At 52.1% G+C, this 22975-nt stretch overlaps 2 protein-coding genes across 4 annotated transcripts in view; one reads left to right on the top strand and one right to left on the bottom strand.

The window, feature by feature from the left end:
* The window catches only part of STK10 (serine/threonine kinase 10), a 91030-nt gene that overhangs the window by 16906 nt on the left and 51149 nt on the right, over positions 1–22975 (top strand). For 2 of the 3 annotated variants that reach the window (XM_084763367.1, XM_084763365.1), the window contains exon 2: positions 4894–5058. Coding sequence is in view for 1 of the 3 variants with exons in the window: in XM_084763365.1 (XP_084619491.1) it covers positions 4894–5058 (165 nt within the window). In the remaining 2 variants the exon portion in view is untranslated. Of the gene's footprint in view, positions 1–2792; positions 2868–4893; positions 5059–22975 lie in introns of those variants that run through there. The other variant, XM_084763366.1, reaches the window with a different exon arrangement.
* Positions 9689–11793, bottom strand: LOC311585678 (dolichyl-diphosphooligosaccharide--protein glycosyltransferase subunit TMEM258-like). Its single transcript, XM_084761143.1, has 2 exons — positions 11029–11793; positions 9689–10978 (listed from the first exon to the last, which is right to left on the bottom strand). Exon 1 carries the CDS (start codon positions 11524–11526, stop codon positions 11287–11289), a length of 240 nt encoding a protein of 79 aa, XP_084617269.1. The 5' UTR covers positions 11527–11793; the 3' UTR covers positions 9689–10978; positions 11029–11286.

The raw sequence follows: 22975 nt of genomic DNA, 5'->3' as shown, positions 1-22975 counted from the left end.
CTCTTCCGTACATGCCCGCTGTCTGTGGGAGCATCCCCCCCAGATGAGAGACTCATTTCCTTTTAGGTAGCGAATGACGTGAGTCCCCCATGGGGAGTTTATTGTCTCCCGTAACCCAGAAACCTAAGGGCAGCGCCACTGAGGGCAGCCAGCTCTAGTGCTGTGCAGTCCTCAGCGCTCCCTCTGTGGGCTCTTTTTCCCTGTTGTCTTCACTCTAAAGTGGACTCTAAAGAGGACACAAGATGGACTATCCCGTATGAGGATACAGCTTGCCTAGTGTGTGAAAGACCTCCGTTTCAGTCTACAGCACCACCAGACAGTAACAGCAGGTGCTGCAGGGCCAGGAACGTGACGTGGCTCGGTATACGCACTTGCTGTGCAGCCTTGAGGGCCAGAGTCGGGACCCACACCACACGCTACTTATGTAAAAGTAGTCGCAGCCTGTGGAATTGGAGCCAGGCGGTCCCCTGGCCCAGACTGGCTAGATCAACTAGCCAAAACCATGAGCTCTGAGTGATGTAGCAAGGCTCCCAATGTCAATCTCAGACCTTCACTTCACATGCATGGAAACACGTGTGTCTGCACACATGGAAACACAGGCGCGCGCACCATACATGTGGCCCCCCAAAACAAGCTACCTTAGACACAATGCAAAACTAAGCATGTACTTCAGTGACAGAGGCCTTGCCCAGCATGCATGAGCCTTAGGTCCCAGCACAGGAGAGGAAAGGTATGGGCCGTCTCCACAGTGCCCCACCCTTCCACTGCCAATTTAGCCAAAGCTGCTTTTCTGGTAAACTTTAAAAAATGCGCGCGCGCACACAAACACACACAAATCCCAGACAGACAAGAGACCAGTCAGGGACAGTCTGCCCATTTTGGCTCACATGCCCATCCCTGAACCAGTAGCTGTGACAAGGCTTGGCTCTGACTGGTTGGGCCTGGATGTGCACCTGACCAGGGTGGGAGTCAGTCCTTCTGGATCCTTGGACTGAGAACGAGGCAGTTCTCAAAGACAGTAGAATTTTGCAGGAACAATGGGAACAGGGTGCCCCAGGACTCACTCCAGGTGGCTGCAGAGGCTCCAAGGCCCTTGTGTGTTCTGCACCCCACTCTCCTTTGTTCACTGCGCTCAGGCTTGGGTCTCTGCAGTCTTTGTCATGGACTCAGTTTCCCTCTCTGAAGAAGGTGGATGGGGACTTAGCGTTCAGGAACTGCGGCTGAAGGCCTGGCTGCATTCTGGGGTGTTAGCCATTTCCTGGAAAGGGAGGGGACCAAGTGGTCAGCTGGCTGCCAAAGAAGGGGGAGGGTCTGGGGCCTGCCCTCTGATGGCTTTCATGCTACCAGGTTTCAGTAACCCCCACCCCCACCACCAGCCCAGCTCCTGAACTGGCTTGCTGTACCCCTAGGGTAGGGTAGGGCAGGGCCCAAGGCTGGGCTGGGAGGGTTGGCCCCACCTCTTCTAGGCTGGGCCCCAGGCTGTCACAACGGGAGGATTGTTCCCACAGAGTGTCTGGGCCAGAAAACACAAGTGGCCACTGTGTCTGCTCTCAGTGGGCTATGCTCCAAGCTTAGAGACCGCCAGCGAGCGGCAGGGCAGGGATCCCCCTCATCTCCGGCCTCACCTTAGAACTGGTGGGCACGGGCTTTTGAAGCCTCGATGCTGTGTTTTATGAGACTCCTGCCTGCTCACTTCTGGGTGCACCTCATTTGTTCAGACCCTCACCTCTCTCTCCAGGCTCTCCCTATAGCACGGAGAGAGCTTGGGCATCGTGCCTCACCCTCCAGCTGTATAGAGGGAACCAGAGCCCCAGACAGGACTGATTGTGAAAGCAGTTGGGCTCAAAGACTTTGAAACACTAGAGACCTGCGTCCTGTTAGTTTCAGCCATATGGCCCTGAGCTGTGATTTCAACCCTCTGAGCGTATGGCTTCTCTTTTGATGGAGCCGAGTCTCACTCTGTTGGCTAGGCTTGGCTTGAGCTCCGGGGCTCAAGTGATCCTACTGCCTCTGCCGCCCAAGCAGTTGGTACTACAGCCACCCTACTTGACCATTCAGTTTCTTATAGGTAAGACAGACAGACAGACAGACAGACAGACAGACAGACAGACAGACAGAAACAAGTAGCCCCTAGAATGCACAGCCTTCTCTTTGAACCCAAGACCCAAGCCAAGATCACGGTGCTGTCCTCCATCCTGCTGTCTGGGAACTACGTAGGCAGGTGGCCAGTGTCCGCGTCCCTGTCTGTGTGATGCTCCTTGCCTGCGCCTGTCAAGGCCCCTTGCTGTGAGTGGTTGGTACTGTCTGTGCCTTTCATTCGTCTTTAGCTCATGGCTACTGAATGTTGGAAGTGATTTGGTGGTGCTCAGAGCACTCAGGCTTGTGACAGACCTGGCCTTCACATGCCTGTCTGAATCCCAGCCTCCTCTGTTGACTGAGAGCGGCATTTGCCTTCCAGGTCTGGGTGGCACTGGTGCGCTGGCTAGTTTGTTTGTTTGTTTGTTTTTCCATCCTCTGTTGCGACATCCTCTGTTGCCTTTTGGGAACAGGTTGTTGCCTCAGCCAGGCTCTTAAGGAATTTGATTTTGGCACGGTCACTGCATGGCCCCTCCCTAATGGGTTCTGGCTTCTGAAATCTGAGTAAGGCAGTGGGCACCAAGTGAGCTGTCTCGGTGTTGACACTGGCTTCTTGCTGGAGACCCAACCCTTCGGTCAGTGATGCTTTTCCAGTGTAGGGCAAAGCAGAGTCTGTGCGCTCCCGGAAAACTGTCTTCGTTCCTCCACATTTACAGGAAAACATCTTTTTTCCAGGGAACTCAGGAAAAGGTGACATACAACCTTCTTCACCAGACCCTCAGCGCTGAAAGGTGGTAAGAGAGAGAGAGAGAGAGAGAGAGAGAGAGACAGACAGACAGACAGACAGACAGACAGACAGACAGACAGACAGACTGACAGACTGACTGACTGACTAGCTGTGTGTCTCATCATGGATTCCTTTGGCGGGGAGGGGTATTCCAGACAGGGTTTCTCTGTGTAGCCCTGGCTGTTCTAGAACTCAGTGAGTCAGGCTAGTCTCCCAACTCAAAATCCTCCTGCCTCTGCCTCCCTGAGTGCTGGGATTACAGGCGTGTGCCACGGTGCCCGGCTTTTAAAGAATTTTTAAGGTGTTCTGAACAAACATTCAAAATTGAGTTGAAAAGGACCCGTACCAACACACACACACACACACACACACACACACACACACACACACTTCTGATTCTGGGCTCCTCATCTGAGTGCTGGAGGTCTCATGATCTCTAGTCTGAAAAGGACTTCGGTGGAAGAAGTCTGGTCATCAGGAGTGTGCAGCAGGCTTGGAAGCAAGCTTCTGGAGGTCCAGTTGCTCCCTGCTTTTTTGCTCTTGGGCCTTTCCCAGAGTCCCCTCCTCTGCACGTGGACTGATAACTGCCCCGCCCTGGAAGCTGGTTGAGATGGGAATTGAGTTAACACACCTAAGAAGAAGCGCAAGCCAAGGATGAGCAAACTGTCCCCCATAAACGTGGAGCTGTTGTAATTGCTGCAGGGGACCCGGGGCTCTTAGCAGCTTAGACAGGGAGACCTGAGCTGACAATAGACAGGAACAGGCTGTTTGCATGCCCCGCACCACTTCCTTCTCAAAGGCCCCATCTCTGGGTGGTGCTTTCCTGGGCCACACCCATCATAAGCTGCCACCTCGTCCCCTCTCAGGAGGATAGGTGCCACCCTTCCATCCAGACCTTGAATCGTGAGGCCAGGGAGAGCGGAGCTGTCTGAGTGTGTGGTCACCCTATGTGGGCCTTGGCCCGAGGCATAGCAAAAGCCATCGGGTTCTAGAGCATCTCTGTGCTTGGAGACTGTATGAACTTGTGTAGTCTAGAACGGGGGTTCTCAAGACCCCTTTAGTGGTCAGCCAACCCTCTCACAGGCGTTCGCCCAAGGCTGTTGGGAAACATAGCTATTTACACCGCTGTTTATACCACTAGCAAAATTACAGTTACGAAGTAGCAGCGGAACAGTTTTATGGTTGGAGGGGTCACCACACCATGAGGGACTGTATTAAAGTGTCGCAGCGTTAGGGAGTTTGGAGGTGACTGGTCTAGACACTGTAGAGAGTCTGTGGAGGTGGATGGCCCAGGTGCAAATCCAGGCCCGTCTCCACAATCTGGGCTCTGGTTGTGAGTGAATGTGTGCTGTCATCCAGGGGCTGAAGATGGTCAGAGTGGGTATGAGGCTTGGCACCCTCAGGGAGGCATAGGTGGGGTACGAGTGCTCAGCCCTGGAGCATCCACTGCCCCTGCGCTTGGTGACAAGCAGCTGCTGGCTTCTAGGGCCATGTCACCACAAGGTGTGTCCTCTGTCAGCACCGTGACCTCGCTTCTCATGAGCCCCAGGTCAGAGAGGCTGAAGCCTGTAACAGCATCTTTAGCAGCTTGGGGGAGGTACCGAGGGAGTGGTGGATCTTGTGACCTGTTTCTAGGGCACCTTGTGAGGTGGAGTGGTGCCACCGCCTTCATTACTCACATGTCATCCCTCTCTCTTTTTGGAATTTTGGCAAAATAGAGTTAACATCCCGTTTATCACATTAGCTTCTCCAAGGCCTACAGTCCTTAAGTCCTCAAGCCACGGAGTCCTCACAGCTGTTCCTGTGCCAAGGTTTTGTTTTGTTATTTTATCTTCTTTTTGAGACACTGTCTCACTATATAGTCCTGGCCGGCCTGAAGTCACCACATAGACCAGGCCATTACTGGGAAGTGTCTGTGCCAGTGTCACTGCCCCCTTGGCCATCTTCCTCTGTCTTTACACATGTGTGGGGCCCGGGGAGCCGCCCTCTGCTCAGCCTGCCTTGTAACCTTCCGTTTCTCCACTTTGCAGGCCAAAAACAAGGAGACCGGTGCCCTGGCAGCAGCCAAAGTCATCGAGACCAAGAGCGAGGAGGAGCTGGAAGATTACATCGTGGAGATTGAGATCCTGGCCACCTGCGACCACCCATACATCGTGAAGCTCCTGGGGGCCTATTACTATGACGGGAAGCTATGGGTAAGATCGTAGCAGCCTGGGCCCCCCCCCCCCCAGGCCTCCCCAGGCCCGCCAAGCTTGCTTATTAGTATCTGCTGTGTGGGTCAGGTCGCAGCAAGGAGGTGAAGTCGACTGCTCTGAGCCCTTGGCCTCCGAGTCCCACACTCGTCACACTTCTCACACTCAGACGGAGGCCACAGAAAAGTGTTCAGTATATGAGCAAAGAAAGCTGGGCCTGTCCGTAACCATCTGTGAGCGGAGGGATGAGCTTCCCTCACTGAGAAATCCGAAGGAGTCCAGAAGGTGTTGATGCACAGAAAGTTTCCGATTTCATACTGTCTCAGCAGGGGGACTTGGGGAGGCTCCCCTGGCGAGGCCTTTGGGTGTGGTAGGACTGACATCCTCTCGAGCCTGAACACGGAACCCCATAAGGAATTCTTTCACCTTGAGGTGACTTGGACATGGAACACTCCAAGACTGATTAAATTTTGGATGAGCGCCCAGAAGCCTGGCCTGGGCCGGGCAGGGCGCCTGAGTGCGGATCTTGGTGTCATTTGCGAGACTCACAGATCTCCTACTTCTATGTCCTCGGCTCCTGCCAAGCGTCAAGGGACTTCATGGGCTTTATAGGATGAGGCTGCCCCGCAGAGATGCCCCTGCCATCCACCTGCGCTGTGTTTATACCTCTCAGTTGGCAAAAGCAAGATGCCCTAGAATGTGCATCTTGCTAAACTTGTTTTCTGCCGAGTCTCTCTCTGTCTCGTGTGTGTGTGTGTGTGTGTGTGTATGTGTGTGTGTGTGTGTGTGTGATGTTTCCAGTGGTGATGACTGAATTCAGGCCTTGTGTATAATGCTAGGCAAGTGCTCTACCACTGAGCTGCATCCTCAACCCACTAACGCACGCGTGTGCGCGCGCGCGCACACACACCCCCCTCAAAGTGACATGTGTGCAAGAAATATCTCAGCCAGATGTAATGGTGCACACCTTGAAGGCAGAGGCAAGTGGATCTCTGTGAGTTCTCGCCTAGCCTGGTCTACAAAGTGAGTCCAGGACAGCCAAGGCTACACAGAGAAACCCTGTCTTGAAAAATAAAACAAAACTAACTAAAATAAATAAATAAATAAATATCTCAAGTAACCGGGCATGGTGGCATACACCTTTAATCCTAGCACTCGGGAGGCAGAGGCCGGTGGATTACTGTGAGTTCGAGGCCAGCCTGGTCTACAAAGCAAGTCCAGGATAACCAAGGCTACACAGAGAAACGCTGTCTCTAAAAATCCAAAAAACAAACAAACAAGAAAACCAAAAACAAATCTCAAGTAAATTTTGAGTGCATCTGGCAGTGTCAGAATCTTGCAGACATTTGGAGACATGGCTGAGGGCCCTGAGGTGCCAGGCATTTCCGCCATCACGGGGGCTGTGTGAGCCTGTCCTGCCCCCGCAGGCAGGAGGGGTGGCCTAGATAGAGGTGTACATTCACTAGAAGGATGCTTTAGGCGTGGTACCCACTGCTGCGGTGGTTTGGTGTGTTTGGAGAGTTTCCCATGTCTAGTTAAATCTCAGGACACCTCGGTGCTTGCTACTGGCCAGTGATAGTTTGTCAGTTTTCGTGCCCAGTGGGAGGAAGTAGAGTCTTGGCTTTTAATGAGGGAGCGCCTGACTTCCTGGTGCGAAATGAGGAAACCTGGTTCATTGGAGACAGAGATCCTGCTGTTTAGGAAAAGGGAAAGTTTACAAGGCTGTGACCTTTCACCTCATAGGCGGGAATGGAAGCCAGCAGGAGGAAGTCAGTGGCCATGGGACAGGGGATTGGCCCTTGTAGCACCCATTGCTATGAGATGTCTGAGGAGGGACTTCGTGACACAAGACATTTAGTTGGCACAGATCTGGAGGTTTAGGGCCGTGGCATCAGGCTTGGCCGGGCTCTCTGGATGGGTTCAGGTCAGTTGGAATCTCAGAGGGTTTTGTTGCAGAAAATCACATGGTGGTGATTTTCTACGAGCCGGTGAGTGCCTCAGGTCCTAGCAAGGATGTCATTACTCATCGGTCCCTTCTGTAAGCATGGCTCTGGTGACTTCATGACCAGTCTCTACTCTTAAAGGTTCTATCTCTTGGTAACATCATTATAGTGGGGGCCAAGCTTCCAGTGCTTAACATCTTGGGGTACACACATACAGGCCATGGCATAACTCCCCCCTACCCAGGGCTCTGTGCCCTTTCACTTGTGGCTCTGTCCCATGTCACATCCCCTATCACCCCTGTTCCCCTACCCTCACCATCTAGTCATTTGTATCTTTCTTTTTGCTGTTTTGAGTCTTTCTTGGAGCAGCCCCTTGGGCAGCAGTAGCAAAATAAAGCCCACACAGTCAACTTCAGATTTTAAAGCCCTGTTCTGTCCCTTGTCACCTGGGACCCTGGAGGTGGGGCAGGATAAGGGAGAGTCACCAGGTGGCCTCCCTTTTCCAGAGGAAGAAACAGAGCTGTGGAGAGCCAGACCTCTTGCTCAGAGCCCAAGGGTCAAGGCAGATGAAGCCAGACTCCATGCTTTCTCTGTCTCGGGTCATGGAGCCACTTTTTTTCCTTTTTTTCTTTTTTTGAGGCAGAGTTTCTCTGTGTAGTGCTAGGTGTCCTGGAACTAGCTCAGTAGACCAGGCTGGCCTCGAACTCACAGCCATCCGCCTGCCTTTGCCTCCCAAGTGCTGGGATTAAAGGCATGTGCCACTACTGCACCCAGCTACTGGAGCCACTTTTTGTGGTTGTGTTTCAGGGCATCATGGCTCTTCACACATTCAACAGAAGATGCGGCAGCTGAGCCACAGGAGTCTCTTAACACTCTGGAGCAGCTTTGAAACTGGCTTTCCAGGGCAGGCTGGTGCTTGCTGTGCACACCTGATGACCCGAGTCCAGAACTTGCGGATGGATAGGAGAGAGTCACTCTCAAACTGTCCTCTGCCCATACGTGCGTTGTCGCACTTGTGCTCAGCTTGCACACACACACACACACACACACACACACACATTGTCATCATCATCGGAATGCTTGTTTTTAAGCAGTTAGAGAAAGAAGAAACAAGACTGATGTCACTGGGATAGTTATTGAAGAAAAATGGAAAAATGGGGAAAGCAAAAAATGAAAACTACTTGAGTCTTTCTTTCTTTCTTTCTTTCTTTCTTTCTTTCTTTTCTTTTTCTTTTTCTTCTTTTCTTTTTTTTTTTTTGGCCAGAGGACCCACTGGTGATATTCAAAATGTATTTCCTAGATATTTTCATACATAGAGATTTAAAATAAGTTAGAGTGTGTAAGGAGAGCCGTGGCTTGCTCTGTATCCAGAGAGACCGCAGCCTCCAGTGCAGTGGGCTGCCACCATGCAGCTCTGCGAAGGCCTCTTAGTGGTTTGGTTCTTGTTTGGGAGTTTCTTTGTGAGAATTTTTTTACATTTTTCAGTGTTTGTTTCCAGACTGGCATGACAGAGCAGCTTCTGATGTGCTCTGAATGTCCACTGGCTCATTCATCTGTCCATCATCTTCCTACCCACCTATCCACCATCACTACATCTGTCCCTCCCACATGTGCCCCTCCCCTACACCATCACTGCACCTGCCCCTCCCCCACCATCACTGCGCCTGCCCCTCCCCCACACCATCACTGCACCTGCCCCTCTCACACCATCACTGCATCTGTCCCTCTCACACCATCACTGCATCTGACCCTCTCACACCATCACTGCATCTGTCCCTCCCCCACCATCACTGCATCTGCCCCTCCCCCACACATTATCACTGCATCTGTCCCTCCACCACCATCACTGCATCTGCCCCTCCCCCCCACACCATCACTGCACCTGTCCCTCCCCCACCATCATTGCACTTGCCCCTCCTGCACCATCACTGCACCTGCCCCTCCCGCACCATCACTGCACTTGCCCCTGTCACACCATCACTGCACCTGCCCCTCCCCCACACCATCACTGCATCTGCCCCTCCCCCACAGTCATTGTTTCTGTTCTTCCCACTATTGCTACATCTATCTCTCCCATGTGTACCCATCCCTGCCACCACTCTATGCACCCCTCCCCTCCCCAGCCCTCCCCTCCCGCCATCACTCCATCCCTCCCTCCCTCCCTTACCCATCCCTCCCCTATCCATCATCTACAGGTTGGTGGGAACAGCAGGCCGGCAATTTCAGCAAACTGAGGAAATCTCTCCTACAGGCCTCAGATGCTGTCTGACAACATTCTTAGCTTTGGGTTCATGAAAGCTGGGGACTTGTTTATACATTCCAAAAGGATTTGTGCAGTAGTCACAGGATATTAGATCTCACACAACAGACACACACACACACACACACACACACACACACACACACTCACACGGGTGGGGGAGGGATGGCAATAAATGACTTTTTAAGAGCGCCAAGATAACCTAAGAGAATTTGACTCTGGAGCTGTGACATTCAACCCCCTCCCCCATTCACCAGTGTTCCAGTCAGTCAGTCAGTCAGTCAGTCAGTCAGTCAGCTTTATAGAATGTTCAGTGTAGGTGAGGACTTCTTTTGAGAAGTTCAGTGCCTAGGGGCATTGCTGCTTTTGGTTTTTTTGTGGTTTTTTGTTTTTGTTTTTGTTTTTGTTTTATTTTGTTTTTTGAGACAATGTCTCTCTGTGTAGCCTTGGTAGCCCTGGATTCACTTTGTAGGCCAGGCTGGCCCCGAACTCACAAAGATCCACCTGCCTCTGCTTCCCTGAGTGCTGGGATTAAAGGCGTGCACCACCATGCCCGGCACATTGCTGCTTTTGGACAGGGGCAGCCCCTGGGGAAAGGTGCAACTGCTACAATGATTGGAGGCCATCTTGTGCAAGGCCTGGATGCCAAGGTGAAGATTGTGTACCTGATCTCTAGAGGTCGGCAGCCTCAGCACTTCCTGGGACCCACGGTCATGTGTGATGGGGCCCCACCTGGCGCTCCCCGACCATAGCTGGGGTGCTGCCAGCAGCCTGTAGTTTGAGAGCCTTCGGGGTGAGTCATGGTGGTTTAAGTTTGAAAACATCTATTTTAGACCTTGGCAGCCCAGTTGCAGTTTTGCTCAGGGGAAGTACATTGTGAGTTGTAGAACAAGGTCAAGTTTTGGGGGCAAGAGGTAAGGCACTGGGTTGCCCCAGGAGCAGCTCAGAGTAGGACCAGCCACTGTGCGTGTGATGTGGAGCATGGACCAGCTTCAGGGGAAGGGGCAGTTGAACTGTGTCTTGCAGGATGCATAGGAGTTGGAGCAAGGCAAGGTGGGAGAAGTGCAGGGACCTGCATGTGTGGTTCTGAGATTGAAGGTTGGAGGCCACACCGGCTGTGGTGTCACTTCTGTGGGGTGGCTTGCGGCCCAGGCTTCCTGTGAGGTCTCAGGAGCCAGCTCTCCCATGTAGGTGTGTAACAGAACCAGTCAGGGCTGCTCGAGGATGGGCGTTGAGGAGCTGGCCTTTAGCCAAGCTCCTGCATCCCGCACAGGCTGGAAGGACCTCTCTTCCAGGACTGAGGCCTCTTCCTGCCATTCTACAAAGGGAGCAGTTTCTTCCAGAATTTACAACCCCAGCAAAATCCCTCTAGAGGACCCTCATCTCCACTTCTGCTTTCAAATATTAGATGGTACAAGTGGTGGGGAAATCCCCCAGCTCCACCTGCCTTGGAGCGGAGGGCCACAGACCTCTGAGAGCTGTGGCTACTCTGTTCCCTGTGCCTTCGCCCATTCTGATAGCTGTTGTGGGTGCTGGAGGTGGGACAGGGGCGTGTTTGGCCTAGTATAAGAGGTCATTTTGACATATGACCAATATTGAAGTTATTGCTGGGCGCGGTGGTGCACATCTTTGATCCCAGCACTCTGGAGGCAGAGGCAGGTGGTTCTCTCTGAGTTCGAGGCCAGCCTGGTCTACAGAGTGAATTCCAGGACAGTCAGGGCTACACAGAGAAACCCTGTCTCAAACAAGCAAGCAAACAAACAAAAAGACATACATACATACATATACATATATATATATATACATATATGTCTGTGTGTGTATATATATATATATATATTATTAGCAAGACATTTCTCTCTTTTTATTCTGTCTTCAAATTCTGTCCTTACAGCACATTTTTTTTTTTTGGTCATACATCTGCCTTTATTGTAAACAGTAGGTGGGACACATGTAGCAACGGTAAAAAGTTAATTTACAAAAGCAAGGACTTGGTGAGCTAGCTCCCTGGTGGGTACCCTTGGGGACTCACACATAGATGCCAACCCAGAGCAGGAGGAACAGGACTGCAAAGCCCATGAAGAGGGAGGCCACCAAGGAGACGAGGAGCTCTTTGTAGATAACAAGTGTGTATGTGGTGGAAGTGACCTCGTAAACAAAGAACCAGGCAGTAAGGAACATGCGGGTGGCCAGAAGCGCCACAGGCAGGGCTGGGAAGACAGCTGGCTTCACCGGCCTGGTGCACCTACTCACGGCCTCGAGCTCCATTTTGCCCCACACAGGATAACCCACCGGGCCGCCACCGCCTTACAGCACATTTTTAAAAATTAAAGTTTATAACCCTTCATTGGAAACCCTCTATCTAGTCAGATGTTACAAAATCCCCATAAAAGTCACATCCCCACGTGCCCTTGCAAATCTTCCACATGTCCAGTCACTGTGCTGAGTGGATTTGAACATTTAACTTCGCTGGGTACAATGGCTGATGGTCACTTTCCTCCCTGGGTGGCTACTGTATTGACAGGCCCCTGCCTTCCCAGTTCATCTACCCTGGGCTGACCCCGTGTAGCCTTGACCTCATAATCATCCCCGCCCACCCCACCCCTAAATCAGATGGCAGTCTCTGCAGGACCAGGCACCTGGGGGGTGGGGGGCTGTGCTCTGGGATGCGCACCACACAGAGCCCCTGAGGAGGGAACAGTGTGGCTCCTAGCTAATCCCCATTCTGTTGTGTAAATGTTCCCTCCACAGGTCAGCATCAGGAGCCACGCAGTGTCACTAACACAGGCTGGCAGGTCCCCAGTCTGTGTGTGGAAACACACTCTAAACACAGACTGTGTGGGAGGACTTGAGCAATGGTCAGTGAGGGAGAGCAAATCCAGTGGGGAAGTGCTGCTGATTGAGGTCTCTGGGGATGGGCTCAGGAGGGGCGGGAGGGGCGGGAGGGGCGCAGACATTTAAACTGATACCGGAAGGCTAGGTGGAGGCAGACCTCTGCAGATTTAGTGGCAAAACTCAAGTAGCAGCAATAGGAAGTTCAAAGGCCCTGAGGCAGGAGCTGTGGAGGACCAGACAGAAGCTGCCTCAGCTGGAGTCTAGCAGCCAGTGAAAGGAGATGGGGCTAGATTGTCCCAGCGCCTGTTCTAGGGGCTGCAAACTCAGCAGTGAGCCAGGTAGCCCTGTGGCAGGAGAGCAGTGAGGATGTGTGTGTGTGTGTGTGTGTGTGTGTGTGTGTGTGTGTGTGTGGTGTGTGTGTGTGTGTGTGTGTGTGTGTGTGTGTGTGTGTGTGTGTGTGTAGTGTAGGCCAGAGGTCGATTTTATTTATCTTCCTCAGTCACTTTCAACCTTAATCTTGAGGTGACATTTTTCACCCCCACCAAACCTGGATCTCATTGGTTCCTCTGAGCTTCAGGCATCCACCCTCCTGCACTGGAGTTACAGGCACTGTCCCCAGCTTTTTATTAGCGCAAAGATGACCTCATGCTTGCAATTAGCCATCTTCCCAGTGTGAGTACTTGGAACTTTAGAAAAAAAGATATCTCACATTTTAGTGGGGTTTTTTTGTTGTTGGTTTTGGTTTTTGGTTTTTGGAGACAGAGTTACAGGCTGGCCTCGAACTCACAGATCTGCCTGCCTCTGCCTCCCAAGTGCTGGGATTAAAGATGTGCGCCACCACTCCTGCCTGATATCTCACATTTTAGACATTAAATAAATATACGTATTTAGCTGGGCGTGGTGGGGCACACTTTTAATCCCAGCAGAGGTAGGGGGATTGCTGTGAGTTCCAGGCCAGCTTGGTCTACAAAGCTAGTCTAGGACAGCCAAGGCTACACAGAGAAACCCTGTCTCTAAAAAACAAACAAACAAACAAACAACAAAAGAAATAAAGGAAGAGAAAAGAAAAAAGAAATAAATACACTTATTTAAAAAGAAGCATGATGGGATATCTCTTTAATCCCAGCACTGGGGAGGCAGAGGCAAGTGGATCTCTTGAGTTCAAGGCCAGCCTGGTCTATAGAGAAAGTTCCAGGACAGCCAGGGTTATATAGAGAAACTCTGTCTTGAAACCCCCCCCCCAAAAAAAAGCTTTCATGTCACCACCACCATAAGTGGAAAAACTGGGTTCATTGCCATAGAAATAAAACAAAAAACGCTTGCTGTGGCCAAGCCCTTTGCCCTTATGAAGCCTTGGTCTGGGTCCTGCCTCAGCTGGAGTCTAGCAGAGGTCCCCCTGGAGGGCAAGCAGACACTGAGGAAAGACAAAGTGAAGCCTCAGTGCAAGGTGACACTTCCGCTCTCCTGTGGGGGGGTGGGGGCCAAGCCACACCAGGTCTGCAAGGCTTCTCTCTTTGGCTGGGATGGTGATGGACCAGAGTGACCTGCCCGCGTCATTACGGGCTGGACAGAGTGAGCCTGGGCATGCTCCTCCCTCCCGCGTGGAGCCCACTTCTCATTGCTCAGGGGCCCTATGTTTTCAGCTGTGGCACCTTCTGATGAGGCTTCCTCAGACATGCATGTGGGAAGAGGACACTGGTTGTTGGAAGCCACCCACCCACTTCTTCCCGTGGGGCCGCAGAGTGGGACCTAAGTGAGGCTGTGTAGCCTCTCCTCCCCCCCCCCCCCTGGTTTCTTGCTCTCAGCTGTGGGACAATTGGAAGCAGTTTGGAGCAGACGAGCCTTGCTGGGCTGTCCTGACTGTGGGAGGAGGTTGGCACCTTCCGTCTGAGACACAGCATCCCAAGTTGTCACTAGATGCTGCCAAGGATCCATGGATGGATGACCCTGGGTGAGAGCCAACAGTCCCTCCACACAGCCTTTTGCTGCTGTTGTGGGAGGACACACCCTTTATGGAGCAAGGGCACACGCTGATAGCCTCAGGCCACGAGGGCCACAGATAGACTTGGCGTGGCCACAGCCCCCAGGGCCCCCCCCCCCCCCCTGTGTGCTCCTGTTCCGAGTGCGGGCCTGCACCAGTTCTCTTAGGGTGGAACTGAGAGGAAACAAAACATTTTCATCTCACGTTTTTTCACCAAAGCTGAGGGTGAATAAAGATGACCAAGGGGACACATTTTCAGAAGAGAGTGCCAGGAGCCATTTCCTCCCACGGGGCTTGTTCCTCAGGCCTGGACGCACTGGAAGCCTGGAGGCCTGCCTCAGGGGGTCCCAAGTAGGCTGTGGCCAGCTCACGGGCTTTCTGGGCGATTTGGGGGTGCCATGTATGCATCTGCACACAGTGCCGAGTCACAGTACAGGACTTTGAATGTTCTAAGCACACAGAGTGATAGCTGTCTGAGGTGACCGAATACACCCCCACCGCAGTTCACAGGGCAGGCCAGTATGAATGAAAGAGAAAGAGCCACTCCATGTGTCCCGAGGCATGCTGGGTTGGAGTCAAGAGCCCAGAGGCTTGCTAGGTCTCAGGCCTATTGATAAGCACTCCCCTACTCCCCACCCCGACCCTTAGGGCTCTGCTTCCTCCTCGGTGATCTGGCAAAGAGTGACCTACCCTCAATCCCATCCCCTAACTCCTGGGCACCTGGGGCTGCCCCTTTGCATCCATCCCGTCTACTGTTGAATGAGCCTGCCCCTTTTATTATTGTATTTTGTTTTGTTTTGTTTTCTGAGACAGTGTTTCTACGTATAGTCTTGACTGTCCTGGACTCGCTTTGTAGACCAGGCTGGCCTCAAACTCAGTGATCCACCTGCCTCTGCCTCCTGAGTGCTGGGATTAAAGGCGTGCACCATCACACCTGGCACCCAGCTTTATTATTCTAATTCTTAGTTCTGGATCCCTGACCATCTGAATGGCCAGAGCAATCTTCTTAGGAGTGTATTGTCCCTGGCGTGGGCTCTGAGGGCCTGCCCTTTCTGGGCTCCCTGACAATCACTAACTTCTGTTCACCATTTGGGTCCCATTCTCCCTCCCTCCCTCCCTCCCTCCCTCCCTCCCTCCCTCCGTCCCTCCGTCCCTCCCTCCCTCCCTTCTTCCCTGTCCCTCTCCTGAATGTGTTGTGCTCACACAGGCACCTCTGCCTTCTGAGGCAGGTGTATCTCCTTCTGCCAGCCCCATTTTACACCATGGGCCCCCCCAGAAGTTCGGATGCGGTTTTGTCCCCCGAAGACTCAAGTGCTAGGACTTGGTCCCAAGGGTGACACTGTAAAAGATGGGAGAAGCTGAAGGGGCGGGGCCTAGCAAAAGGCCAGTGGGTCCTTGTGAGCCTTGCCGTCACCCTTGCTCTCTAGAAGGACCATGCTGGCCTGGGGGTGTGTCGTGTGTCGCTTCCTACGGAAAGGGTGAGCCTAGCTGTCCCACCTCCCTAAATTAGCATGCACCTTCCCAAGGCAGCACCTTATGCGGGAGCTCCCAGATGTTTGTCTTGGCACAAGGACTGTGGTTCTAACCCCAGGGGTCCCCCCCATCTGGGCCTATCTACCTTCACTCCCCCTCCCCCAGGGCTCCTGCTGGCCCTGACAGGGACCCATAATTGCAACCCCAGGCAGGAAGCCAGGCTGGGGATACTGCCTCTGCTCTCCTGTGTTTTGAGGCTTCCTCTTTTGGCCGGCCACTCCCCTGCTGCCCTCTCTGGAGGACTCAGCGGAGTTGTCGCTGAGAGAACCTTTACCCTGTGGCCCTTGTGACCTCTGCCCCATTGTAAAACTTCCTATGTGGGTACGGCATTCCATAGGCTAGTCTCCTGGCATTGACACCCTACCCCCAGCATGGCCGAGCCATGATTCATTCAACGGCCATTTGTTCATACAGACTCAGCTGCAGCATGCCCGGAAGTTTTAGGTGCTGGGAACACAGGCTCATAGCTGGGCTGGTCGCTGGGGGATGCCGCTTGAGTGTTACTAACTACATCTGTATTTGGTACACTTACCGAACACCAGGCATCCAGACATAGGTGTCCCCTGTGTCACCCATTTGACTGTGACCTGGAGGTGGGGTTCCACAGTTACCCAAACTCGATGAGTGAGGTTGCAGTTTCTGAGAGGAGCTAGTGGCTGACTAGAATGTTCCACGTGAAGGCCCGGGGCATACCCTGGCCACGTAGGCGCTTTGGCTCCGGAAGACTGTGTGCTCCAGGAAGGACGGTAGCCCTGGGGATGTGGAAAGACCGCACAACTCCTTGTTCACATAGTGCTCAGTCACTGCGTACCTCTCTCTGTCTCTCTTGAGCTGGCAAGTGTTATCCGTTTGTACCCACTACCCCCATTGTTCCTACCCCTCTCTGGTTCTAACCCAGCCTACCTCTCAGGCATCCGGAGCTAGGAAGCCTTCAGTCAGTTATAGAGCTGGGAATGCCAGCTCTGGCCTCTGATGTGTCTCCTGCCCTGTGTGCCCTGTCTGAAGGCTTTCAAATCCTTGTCCTGGGTCCTTGGTGGCCATGCCTGTGAACAACCCTGATTTATTCCTTTTTGGATCCAGTACTGCTCTTGACTAGCCTTATGAAATGGTGGACAGACAGAAAGACAGACAGACTAAATCCTCACTGCAGAAAGGGGACTCCTTTGACCCTTCCTAGAGAGCCTGAGCCGAGCTCTGACATTTCCTGCACAATGGCCAGGACTGCAGCTCAGGGGACTCTGAGCCTGAACCCCTGCCCCTCCCCCCCCCCCCCCACTTCTGGACTAGCCAGTCTGGGAGTGAGGAGTGCCTGCAGTTGATTCACCTCAGTTCCATCTGACCTTGGAGCCTCAGCGACGTGGAGTAGGGGTGGCTGAGGTCAGAGTGACATCACAGAACTGCCACCTCCACCCCTGCTTGCCTTCGAGAACCCAGATTACTGTCTCTGACTCAGGTTCATTCCAGGGCTGCCAGCCTGGGGGAAAGCTGCATTCCTAAGCCCAGCTTGCTGCAAGGTGGTGGGTGGACCTGGCACGGAGGAACAAGGCTGGTCCTAGGAGGCCTAGTGGGTGTGGGCGCCCTACTCAATGGCCACATTGTTTGCCTGATACTCAGAGGTGGGGAGGTACAAGGACTCCACCTACAGGGACAGGCAGCTGACGACTGTGCTGGGTTTGTGTTGATCTTGCTTTTTTTTTTTTTTAAGGCTGCCTTTATGACTTCCTCCTTCATGCTTTGGTTTACTAACCAGGAGTTTCTGTCTTCTGTACTGTGTCAGAGAGCCTGGAGTCCCCCCAGCCCTTGACAGGGGACCAGCTGCAGCCACCAGCCTTGCTTCCTCAGGGACAAAGGAATCCAAAGAGGAAAGGTGGCTTGTCCGTGGCTGGTCGCAGGGTTCAGCTGTCCCTGTGTCTTAGAGTCACCGCCAGCTTGAGTTTATGCCTTACTCTTCATGCCTTTGGGGCAGTTACCCTGCTGGACCTCTGTATTCTCATCTCTACGGTAGCTAGTGGTAAAGATGGCTGCTTGTGGCTTAAGGAATGCTAATAAAATGCTTAGCATAGCCCCAGGTCAGTGAGTCTGCCCTAATTTCTGGACGTCTTAAAGCCATTCAACAAACACTTGTTAATTATGTACTACTAGTCCTCTGTGCCTATGGTTGCAATGTCATCTGTACTGAACACACAGAGACATCTTTCCTTGTCAGTGTTGCCTAAACTGAGAACAACCACTCACCCAGCATTCCCACTGAATCCCTGTGGCCACTCACCTAGAGGGTTGCAGTTGTGTGGGCAGCTGTGTGGGCTCTGTATAGACACGGTGCCATTCAGTAAAGGCTTCTAACATCAGTAGATTTCTATCCACCGGGCTCTGGCCAGATTCCCACAGACTGATAGGCAAGTCCCGGGCTCTGCAAATGGACGACACCAACCTTTCACAAACACAGACTCTTGTTCTGTGAAAAACTGACTGCAGTCACCCTGAGACCTAAAATGTTGATGCTACAAAGGTCATATAGATTTTGATAACCTCGTTTTCCAGATGGGGAAACAGAGACCCAGGCAGGGAAAGGGCTAGGGTAGTCTGTAGTGGGACAATGGCCTTTTGTGGGGCCACATTCAGAACTCCCCCCCCCCCCCCCCGCTGTGTTCAGGAGTTTTACATGTATTGGTCAGCTGAGCTCCTATTCCTGGCTGGTATATGGTAGTGGTCTCAGGAAAGGCCATGGATGGAGTATGGAGGCCCATAGCTCTGCAGGTCAGTGGGGTGGTGGCGCACCTCTGGACTGTGTGTGACTCAGTTGTCTCTGGGGTATGGTTAGAGCTGTGGTAGTGCCTAGCAGGGCTCTCTGGGTACTGTAAAAGTTAATGTCTAAGCCCTGGGATGGCCACCATTCTTATCTGGGCTGGGACATCCTGGCCCCTTATCTCTGAATGAGCAGCCTCCTTAGTCTATGTGTGCAGTGCAAGGGCCCAAGGGTTAGAGCCAAGAGGCCTAGGGTTCTGTTCCTCACTGACCCAGGGCCTGTGACTTGAACTTCCTGTGACTTCCTCCTTGAGGCTGAGGAAGGGGATGAATACTCACTATATCTCTCACAGAAGCCACCTCACCCCATCCTGGTTCTGCCTCTGTCACTATTATTTGCATGACCTGCCTTTGAGATTCTTCTAACCCTAGTCATACAGATGGCAGTCATCAGCACCTACCTACCGTATGTCAGGGGTGTGTCCTGGCTCCCTGCTACAGTGAACACCACCCCCCAACTGAGATGCCAGCGTCTGTCGCGGTATCTGATGAAGAGCGAGTGTGATGTTCTACGCAGAGCATTTGCTTAGGGGATGTCATCAGAGAAGGACTCCAGCTGTGTTAGGTGTCATGGAAGGGGAAACTGAGACTGGCCAGCTTAGCCAGCGTGGGACCTGGGATGGAGTGACGCAGCATGTGGAAGGCCTGCGCACTTGGAACTTGCTGTGATTTAGTTGGCCAACTGCTTGGGGTGAGCATTGAGTTAGGGAAGGGAGTAACACGGAGATGTGGGAGCTTTCATTTCGAGCTCCCTCAGTCCTGCACAGTTACTGGGCATTTGTCACCTGCACAGCTCGGGAGAAGTTTGGCTCCTGGGCAGCAGAGAGGATGCTATCTGGGAAGGCAGGCTCTTTTAGAGTGGCCTGTGGGTGCTAAGATGTTCTTCCAGTGATGAGAGACTACCCAAGAATGTTCAAGATGGCCCCTCATGGCTGTTTCTGTTCTGTCATTGTGCCTGAAACGGTGCCTGGTATAGGGCCCAAACCCCATGAATCTCCATTCACAAATGACAAAAGCAGTGGCGCCCAGAGGCCCCAGAGCCTGGCCGCAGGACAGCTGCTTAGCCTAACCAAGGGCAGCATGATCTGCCGTGGTCTCCACTTTCCTTGGCCTTCAGCCTGACAAGGAAACAATTGACACCAGGCTGCTGTCACAGCCTCCCATTAGGTGCCCTCAAGCAAGGTTGCCAAGGAAACTGGGGTCGCCCAGATACTGAAGAAGGTGACCAGCCGTGCAGGGGACAAGCATCCAGCAAGGGCTCCCCTCGGTGGAACTGCCACATGCATCTCTGCGTGGGGAGGCCGGCTTTGGTTTGGTTTGGTTTGGTTGTTTTACTCTCTGGGCTTATGTGTGTGCGCTTGTGTTCTTGTGCACATGCTCATGAAGGTCAGAGGTCAACTACCCCACACCTCACTCACCCACCTTTATTTATTTGTATGTATGTATGTATGTATGTATGTATGTATGTATGTATGTATGTATGTATGTATTTATTGAGACAAGATCTTTCCTGAACATGGAACTCACTGATTCTTCTAGACTGGCTAGACAGAAAGCCCCAGGATCCTCCTGTCTCCGTCTCTCCAGTGCTTGGCTTATAGACGATTGTCACAGCATCCCACTTTTTTTTATATGAGTGCTGTGGATCTGAATGTTACGCCTCATGCTTGCACAGTATGCACTTTCCTGATGGAGCCATCTTTCCAGCCCTCCTTGTTTTTTAAACCTCCTTTCCTTCCTTTTTTCCTTCCTTCCTTCCTTCCTTCCTTCCTTCCTTGGAGAGAGAGACTTCAGAGACTTGCCCTCCTGACAAGATTATAAGTGTAGAATACATTATTGTTGATTATGGCTACAGTACAGACAACAGGCTCCAGAGCTGACTGCAGCTTGGAGCCCACTGATTGGCAGCTGGCTTCTCTCCTGGATCTGTGTTGTCAGTACTGGGTCCCTGGGTATACAGTATCTATCTTTCTGCTTCTGGCTTTCCTCCCTCAAGTGTCACAGCCTCAGGGCTCATGTTTGCCCTCTGCCATACTGCAGACTTTTTTCCTTTGGAAGCCAACAGTTCTGGTATCTGACATACTCCATGTGACATCTGTCATGGACATATAGCTTGTGTCCACACTTTGCCTTTTATGAATTGGAATTCAGTGAGCTTGGGAGTGCTAACAACTCTTTGGAGCCCTGGTTCCAATTCTTTTGGATAAATGCCCAAATGTTGAATAAGTGGATTCTTTTTTTTTCTCCAGACAGGGTTTCTCTGTGTAGCCTTGGCTTTGTAGACCAGGCTGGCCTCGAACTCACAGTGATCTACCTGCCTCTGCCTCCCAAGTGCTGGGATTAAAGGCATGTGCCACCATGCCCAGCTGGATAAGTGGATTCTGTGTTCCATTTTGTATTTCTTGAGAAGCCCCAGGATGGCCTTGAACACACAACCCCCCTGCCTCTGCCCATTGAATTCTGGCCACCATGCGATTCCATGCTGTGTTCTGTAGCAGCCTCGGCACTTTGTGTCCCCACTTGCAGTGGACCAAGGCACCCTTTCTATCCCCTCACAGCAACTGATGGCCTTGTCTTCGATAGCAGCAGTCTGACCGGCCGGCTCTCCTGGTGTTTATGACACACTTGCTTGTACACTTGTTTGTCTTCGGAGGCATGTCAGTTCCTGACCCGGCCACTCTTGGTTGGGATGCTTGAGTTTCTTTTGCTTCTGGATTCTGGGAACTCAATGTGTTGTGTGTGAGATGAGCCTGTTAGGAAGTGACTGTACTTGGCAGGTGTGTCCCTGGGCTACAGGCCACTCTGTGGCCTCTGCTCCACAGAAGCGTCTGCATCGGACAGACCCATCTGCTGGTTTCTAGTCACAGTCAGTGCCTCTATAGCTGGTTGTCACGTCTATGAAGTCACTGCCAAGACCAGCTGGTTTCTATCAGGCCCTTTACAGTTTCCGCTTATGTCTAACCATTCATCCAGTTTCCACTAATCTTTGTGTAAAGTGAGAGTCGGGCTTCTTTCTCTTCCCTGATTCTCCAGCTTCCAAACCCCATTTGTTGAGGAGACTGGGCACCCCAACTCTGACGCCCTCGCTGAAGGGCACTGAGCATCTGTGTGAAGGATCATTTCTGGGCTCTCATTATTTTGTTCCTCTTTCTGCTTGTTTGTGCCATTACCAGACCGTAGCAATTTGTGTAGCTTTGTACTATGTTTTAAAGGTGTAAGACTTCTGGGTTCTCAACCTTTTAGCTGAGGCCGAGTTCAGAAAGTGCGAGACCTCTCTAGGTGTGGTCTCCCATTTTCAAGGTCGTTTCGGCTGCTGAGGGCTCCTTGACAATCCCTGTGAACTTGAGGCTGAGTTTTTTCGTTTCTGTAAAAGGTATTATTAGAACTTGGTGAAGATTTATGAGCCTGTGATGGATAGAGGATGGCGAGCCTGTGATGGCAGTGAGTAGGCAGTACTGGGTGGTGCTACGTTTTAACAAGGTTAGGTTACAATCAGTGTGCTTGGGTGCCTTTCCATTTCTCTTGTGTCATCTCTCCTTTCTTTCTAGCAGCATTTCTATGATTTTCACATGATTTTTATACCCCGCAACTTTGATTTTTTTTCAGCTGTGAGTTTTGCTAGCCTAAGGTAGTGTTCCCCCGCCTCCTGCTTGCTTCAGCCTTTGGCCTCCAGCACAGAGTGGCTCTGAGTTGACATCTGTGATGAAGACGTGTTCTGCACTGGGCATGTTGTCTAGCCTTACCAGAGCCTTTAGCACCCCGTGGAGTCACCCATGAGTTAGTGTTCCCTGCAGGGTGTTTACGATGTAGTACATGAATACATTAGTGTGTGTTGGTCCCTCCTTGCACTCCTAGAGTGACTCCTGCTTGGCTGAGGGCTGATCCCACAAGATAATTCACAAGCCCTGATCCTGTGCAAATGCTGGGTAGATAGTTGTTATGATGTATTGAACCATGATAAGAAAAATGACAGTCACAGACATGTTTATTCCTTATATTTTTCAACCCAAAGGTTGGCCAGCTCCATGAATGCCAGCCAGTAGGTTAGAGGGCAAACTTTGTTACTTTTTAAAACTTTTTTGTTTTGGAGGAGAGAGAGGGAAGGGGCCTTTTTTTTTTTTTAAACTAACTGAACCCCATGTAGTTGTGTGAAAGCCCAGAGGAACTGATAGTCTGTGCTCTTACATCCCTGGGCTAACAAGCTGAAGGATAATCCCTAAATTCCCAAAGGCCAGAAACTCAAGGGAGGCATGAGACTCAAGCTAGAGCTAAGGAGGCCAGCCCCGCTCTGAGCTTCACAGCAGATAAAGGGAAAGCACAGGAGTTGAGAGCTCCGAACTACAGAAGAGGAAGAAAACCAGTTTCCCAGCATGCACTGCCCTCCCAGGGCTGGTCTCCGAAGGCTGAATGTGTGTGGGACCTTGTGTCTGAGTGTTGTGCAATGGGTGTCACAGTTGAGAACACGGGCCCCGCCTGGGCCTGGCCACTTCTCATCTGCCTCGTGATGACCCTGAGGGTGTGCCAATAGCTTGTGGTTCTGAGAAAACCCATGTTTATGGGCAG

The sequence above is a fragment of the Acomys minous genome (genome assembly GCF_964271855.1).
Source record: "Acomys minous genome assembly, chromosome: 16".
Classification (NCBI taxonomy): Eukaryota; Metazoa; Chordata; class Mammalia; order Rodentia; family Muridae; genus Acomys; species Acomys minous.
Note: the sequence above shows the minus strand (reverse complement) of the source record. Positions and strands in the feature narration are given on the sequence as shown.

Excerpts from the sequence above, each read along its gene's own strand:
- LOC311585678 (XM_084761143.1), bottom strand. The coding sequence starts at position 11,526 with ATGGAGCTCGAGGCCGTGAGTAGGTGCACCAGGCCGGTGAAGCCAGCT.